Below are 6,601 nucleotides of genomic sequence, written 5' to 3' on the forward strand. Positions count from 1 at the left end.
GATTTGTCCTGGAGAGGGTTAAACCGGGTGGCTCCTTGGAGGCAAGGATTCTGAGGCTCCGTCTAACATACTTTGGACATGTTGTGAGGAGACATGTTGTGAGGAGAGACCGGTCCTTAGAGAGGGACATCATGCTTGGGAGGGTGGAGGAACGGCGCAGGAGGGGAAGGTCCTCTATGAGGTAGATTGATTCAGTGACTGGGATAATCAGGATGGGAGTGTCGGAGACAGTGCGATTGGCACAGGACAGAGCAGAGTTTAGGGCTGCTGTACATAGGGTCTATGAGTTGCAAGCGACTCAACGGCACATAACAACAACAATAATAATTCTTAAATTCTTCTTAAGTATCAGGTACAAAAAATACTTTAGTAAATAAAACATTACAGAAAAATATTTATTTCTAAGTAAAACATTTTATCTTAATGAACCAAGCCAAAAAATAAAAAATGTATGGCAGAAAACGATCACTTTAGGATCAGAATCTATCTTATAGGGAAACATACTGTAAGACTGAAAGAATATTAATAGTCACAAAAGTTGACAACAAGGCACAAAACGCCTAGGGTATGCATATTCTTCTGGTATTGATTTAACAAAAACAGTTCAAGAAGCTTCAATGGAATCAAAGACTAAAAAATACCTATTTGGATTGCAAGGTCTAATATATGGATTTTGTGTGATGTACATACCATCAATACTACGGAAATCCAGCAAGTAAGTTCTACTGTCCACTTGGTATAACTGAAGACTCATTTTAGAGTATGTGCTTGTCACAGGATTCTTCCTTCGAACACGCAAATAATAAGGGTTTACAACCTAGGATGAATGAAGTATGGGCAAAAAACAAAGTTAAAGCAATTGTTTTACTGAAAGGAAAAAAAAAATTTAAAATCCACAGACAACCGTTTTGCCAAATGTGCTTAATAATGAGAATCTTCTTCCTTACCTTCCATTCATAATCCAATTGTTTAATTGCTCTGCAAACTTCTGCCATGATATCATTCGGTCGACTTTGACTTCTAATTCCCAAATGCCATTTTGCTTTCCTTACACCTTGGTGTTTGGATTTCTGTGGATTTAATTCATCAAGGGTATGGCGAGCCCTTGGAGTTTCGGCAACCAAAAAGGGCACTCTTTCAGGATGGGGCCGCGTCAAATGGTGATCATCCAGAAAAGAATCAGGTGGGCTTGTTGCCAAGTAAAAATCTTTGGCTTCATTCATTATTCTTCTATTATCTATTATAAGGTGATATGCAACAGCCAAAGGGTCCTGGTGATTTCTGTTATAAAGGCAACTGAGAACCTCCTCTTCTGAGCATTCAAATTTTTCACATACTTCTTTTAAGGCTTCATCATCAATCATGGTTGAACTATATGATGGATCTTCAGGAAAGAGATATTTTGGAAGGTCCTGTTTAAACCATTCATGTTCCCTGGGAGAAAATAACAGGGAGGAAAAGAAATAGTTTGCAGAATTTAGAATATGCATTCCAATATATGCCTATTGTATATATTTTAAAATATATCAATTTTACACCAAAATTCTGCTCAAATTCACACTTCATTGTACATATGGGAGAAAATGTTCCAGGATCGTTCACTGGTTTTAATTTTACTGACACTAATAACATTAGGAAAATCAAATTATTAGCTTAACTACAACCCTTATATGAACACAGTCTAACACAAAACATACTTTATAAAATCTAAGGCACAATATAAACTTTCATTAACATCACCCACCAGAGTCCTTCTTTTCATTACCTTTTTGCTTACGTTTAAAAACCATTTAAAAATTTCACAGTGAATATGAAGAAATAAAGGTGGAAGCCCTCCCACCTTATAAGCTAACCATTATAGTATTTATTTTTCTGGGCATTTTAAACATACCAAAATAGCAAATAAGTGTGCTTAAGTATTGTTTTGTTGGTTTTTCACATAAAAGCAGGATTACACTGTTCATACTACTCTGCAATCTTTTTTTCCACTTCACTTGTGTCATGGATACTCTTAGACCAGACAATCTCTACACTGTGTTATTACCTGATATCTTTGATTGTGGCCCTCTTCATTGGATCCACCTGCAGCATATGTTTCAAAAGGCTAATCACAGAAGGGTTTAAATATTGAGGAGTATAAAAGATCCCATCACATATCTTCTTAAAAAGAGTTGGCACATGATCATCATCAAACGGAAGGGTTCCACATAATAAAGCATAGAGAATAACCCCACTGCTCCATATATCTACCTCTGGGCCCGCATACAATCTGTAACAGGAAATAACATCTTGATTAAATAACCAGTAATTTCAATCAAATATTTCAAGTATAGATAATTTTAAGAATTCTAAGTTTAAAAAATGGTTTTTATAGCAAAGGCTACATGCTACACATACATAAAGATCCTAATCACATCAACAGTATCTTTGAAAATAAAGCTAAAAAATTTTGTGTAAGTTAAATACCATGGGTGAAATTCTTAATATGGCAAAATCATGGGCTCCAACCAACAAGGATAAACTTTGAACATGTCATTATTGACCTTAAAACCATTGTTTTTGGTTTGTTTTCTGAGAAAGGAGACTGAACGATCGATCCTGCACCAACTGAAATATTCTTTAGTGAGTGGCTCTAAAGTGAAGTCATATCTCCTCCTAAACCTCAAACCCTCATCAGAGCCAAAGTGGCTTGAGATTGGAAAGAAGCTATGGCAATTCATTTTCCACAGACTACAGCCAACTGGAAAGAGAACTGGTGGTACAGTGAGTAAATGCTCAGTTGCTCTTCAAAAGTTCAGAGGTTCAAACCTACCAGCAACCAGCATATGGCTGTTTACTTCCATAAGATCACTTCAGAGTCAACTTGACAGCCAGCTACAGAGCCCTGGAATATGTTAATACAGCTAAGGGTTCAAGTGCAAACCAAATGGTGGAAAGTTCATGCTACCAGCAGCTCTGCAAGAAAAAAGCTGTATCTAGCCGTGGACTTGTAGGACCACTCGTTCAAATTCTGGTTTCAGAGAAGGTTGGGGTTTTTTAAAATAAAACATTAAGCAGATCAAAGAGTGCTGTTTTTGAAAGTAAAAGTTTCTGTTTACTCAACCTAACAGAAAGATCTTCCCCAAACTGGGAAAATTATCCCAGCAATGGCCTACTGCATATTTGTTTATGTTTTCTTTTCACTTCATTGAATATTTCCACTGTACTTAAGTTATTGGCTTTCTAGGAGATTTAAGAAAGATAATACAAGTGAAATAATAACTATTTTTAAAAATTAAAGATATACAAAGATAAGCTTGTTGAAGCTTGATAGATCTAAAATATTTCTTTTTTAGTCAGATCCTTAAGACAAATAGCATTTCCCTGAGAGTAAGCTAGGCAAGCAAATTTATTAAAATATGTATTTCTGCATTATGAACAAATCGGGATATAAAACATTCAAAGAAATGCCTTTGGATGACAAGTTATTAAACGTTAATTCACTATCCAAAGCACTGGCCCAGGCCTTTCTCCCAAGGAACCTCTGGATGAACAATTCTCCCACCATGTCCGTTAGCACCTGAGCACCTTAACCACAAGCAGCATCCAAGAATCAAATACGACTTAAACTTGGACTTTCTTTCATCAGGTGGGAAAGGGATTCTGGACCAGTGATACTGGCCCCTTCTAATTTTAAATAATAAATGTGCTAGTAAATTACCAAATAAGGTTTTCTAACGTTCTTACAATGGCAGTGCTACTGCACAAACATATGAAACACAGAAAGAAGGGCTTGGATGAGACTAAGAGAAGTAATGTTCTGGGCACAGTACCACTGGGACAAGTAACCAGTGATGTTAACAACCAACAAAGTAAAAAGTAGAACTTGGGGACAAGCCCACAGTGCAGCCTGTTGTAATGCACCGAAGCTGTGAGACTCTTGACCACAGTTCAGGTCTTACCCTTTATTTTCCCAGAGATCAGTAAATGTTTGATGATGGATAAGGAGGGGAAGTAAATTATATAAAAGTGAGTAAACAAACTCAAGCGTCTCTATTTTTAATTTACACAGTACAAGAACAAAGAATTAAGTCTTAAAAATTTAAAATTGTTCTGTGTAAGACATTTTAGAAAGCTACAAGTATACATACCCTCATGGCCTCAAAGTTGGTGGTTAGTAAAGAAAAGTTAGAATTCTTCAATGCTACCATCTCTAGAACATTCCAAGAATTAAGACTCACCATATTTCATCACTATTCCAGTCTGATTTCTCTGATTCCCCAAAGCACTGTGCTAATAACACACACGCTAAACCAAAACCAAGCCACTGCTGCCCAGTCAATCTGGACTCGTGGTGGCCCACCACTTGACCTTAATGGAGGAGACTGGTCATCTTTCCCCCAAACAGCAGCCTAGCACGTAAGACATTACTCCACCAGAACTCCTAATGAAAACCTTAAAGCTGCTAACATCTTTTGGAAAATGCCATCTTTTAGGACAATTTAAGCTACACACCATATTTTTACTTCTTTATCTAATTAATTCTCCATTTCTAACTTTAAGTCTCAAACTCAGTGCCGTCAAGTCATTCTGACATACCAACTCCCCATTGGGTTTCCACAGCTGTAAATCCTAACAGATACCTACCTTATTTGATAAGGCTTATCCGTCTCTCTCCTGAGCATTGAAACTGCCAAAACTACAGTAGTTAGAATTGCAGCACAACACACTCTGGACCACACCATGAGTGTTCCTTCTTCAAATATGTGTTTGCTTATTCAAGTTTTTATCTTACCAACATTTAAAACTTGCTATTTTAATTTATTTCACCCAAGAAAGACTGCAGTACTCCCATCTAAATACTTTAATACTGATCTGCAAACCAGCCCTGTCCCCTATGAATGGAATCATCAAACCTGATTCATTTATAATGTTTATTCTTAAAAAAGAACATTTTCTAGCTAAGAAAAGAATAAACCTTTGCTTTCTTTCCTTCAATTCAAATTATATACAAGAAAACAGAAAATTAAAGGGAGAAAAAGATAATCACAAAAATTTACAAAGTCAAGGGCAATGCAGAAGACTACTACCTTCCTGATATGACTTCTGGGGCAGCATAGTTGGGTGAGCCACAACTGGTTCTTAAAAATTCTCCATCCGACATCATGTTGGAAAGACCTGAAAGTGCAGAAATCAACTACTCAAGATTTCCCACAGACAAAAAGAGAACCAAAAGTCCCATTAAATTCTAAAAGTGCACTGACATTAAAGTAGCAGGTCATTTCTCAGGTTCTGTGTAAACTGGTATCTTTTATGTAGCAGACTGCTAATCTTTCTTCCATAAAATCAGAGTCTTCACTGTTCCCAAATATCCTGCTTTTATGCTCTAAAATTTGTAGTTTACTTCAATACTTAAAAGTTAGTCATCACTAGAGTTTAATGGAGATATATTAAGCTATGGATAATTCTGCCTAGGAGAATATACCTGGCATTGGTTTTGGTTTTTATTAATTTATTAATAAATAAATCACTAGTAAAAACCATACAGAACAGATAAAAAGGACTAAAAGTCAAAGGTTATATTAACCTTGTCCTGATTCTTTGAAAAAAACAAGTAATTTTAAATCTCCAAATTTGTTCATCTATGGTTTTATTCTATTCTCTCCTAAAAAGAACTCCAACTCTATAAAATTAATTAAACTATAAAAATAATCATGACACTGAAGAAATAAGTCAGTCAAATAATTTAGCCAGGCACATAAAAGTCACTTAAGCTTAGGGCTGCACTATTCAGTGACTCGAGAGTAAAAACACATACACAAAACTGTGGATGGAAGAAGCTCCTTTGAGTTGAACCAAAATTAACTAAGAGCAGCAGAGATTCCTCCTCCTCTTAGTTTTATATATGAAATAAGGAAAAAGAATTGTTTTACTAATAGAGTTCCCTCAAGCTGAAATTATGCTTTTCTATCACTTAAGCACTTTTAATAATTTTGCTTATGCCGTGCACTTCTGGCTTTTGAAATTTTGGAAACTCCATTCGAGTCACATTTCTCTTTTCTCAAATTAAATCAAAAGAATATATTAAAAATGAGATTGCTATCCTTCTCGTGTACAAATAACAGTTTTTTCAAATGATGTTTCTTATACTGCCAACCTAAAGTACTGACCTACCATCACAAAACCTGTGCTTTTAAAGACATAAAACAGAAAAATTATTTCTTTTTCCTTACTCATGGATAAGATGGTGAGGATATATCTATCACTTCAGAACATTCCAGCTTTTACTAAAAGTTATTTGAACAAAGCTACTTCTATTTATCAAAAAAAAAAAAAATGAACATATGAAACTAAAAAATACACTTACCAAAATCAGCTATCTTTGCATTCATGTGTGCATCAAGCAGGACATTTTCAGGTTTCAGATCTCTATGCACGACCATATGTCTGTGACAGTAATCCACACCAGAAAGGATTTGTTGAAAAAGGCGTCGGCTTTCTTTTTCATCCAGCTAAGAAAAGTACAGAGGCACCTTATTAAAAGTGAGACTTTCAAAACAAGTTTCCTAACAGAATATTCTCCAAACATTAAAACTGACAAAATACTGCACACTCATGTTTA

At 35.6% G+C, this 6,601-nt stretch overlaps 1 protein-coding gene across 2 annotated transcripts in view; it reads right to left on the minus strand.

Annotated features, from left to right (window-relative positions):
* PRKAA1 (protein kinase, AMP-activated, alpha 1 catalytic subunit) overlaps positions 1 to 6,601 on the minus strand; it is a 49,274-nt gene that overhangs the window by 6,173 nt on the left and 36,500 nt on the right. For both annotated transcript variants that reach the window (XM_006889551.1, XM_006889552.1), the window contains 5 exons: positions 6,347 to 6,491; positions 5,070 to 5,157; positions 2,045 to 2,269; positions 948 to 1,434; positions 691 to 817 (listed from right to left, as the gene is read on the minus strand). In XM_006889551.1, coding sequence (XP_006889613.1) covers positions 691 to 817; positions 948 to 1,434; positions 2,045 to 2,269; positions 5,070 to 5,157; positions 6,347 to 6,491 — 1,072 coding nt within the window. The remainder of the gene's footprint in view (positions 1 to 690; positions 818 to 947; positions 1,435 to 2,044; positions 2,270 to 5,069; positions 5,158 to 6,346; positions 6,492 to 6,601) is intronic.

This window comes from Elephantulus edwardii, unplaced genomic scaffold (genome assembly GCF_000299155.1).
Source record: "Elephantulus edwardii isolate Elephantulus edwardi_28Jun2011 unplaced genomic scaffold, EleEdw1.0 scaffold00079, whole genome shotgun sequence".
NCBI lineage: Eukaryota > Metazoa > Chordata > Mammalia > Macroscelidea > Macroscelididae > Elephantulus > Elephantulus edwardii.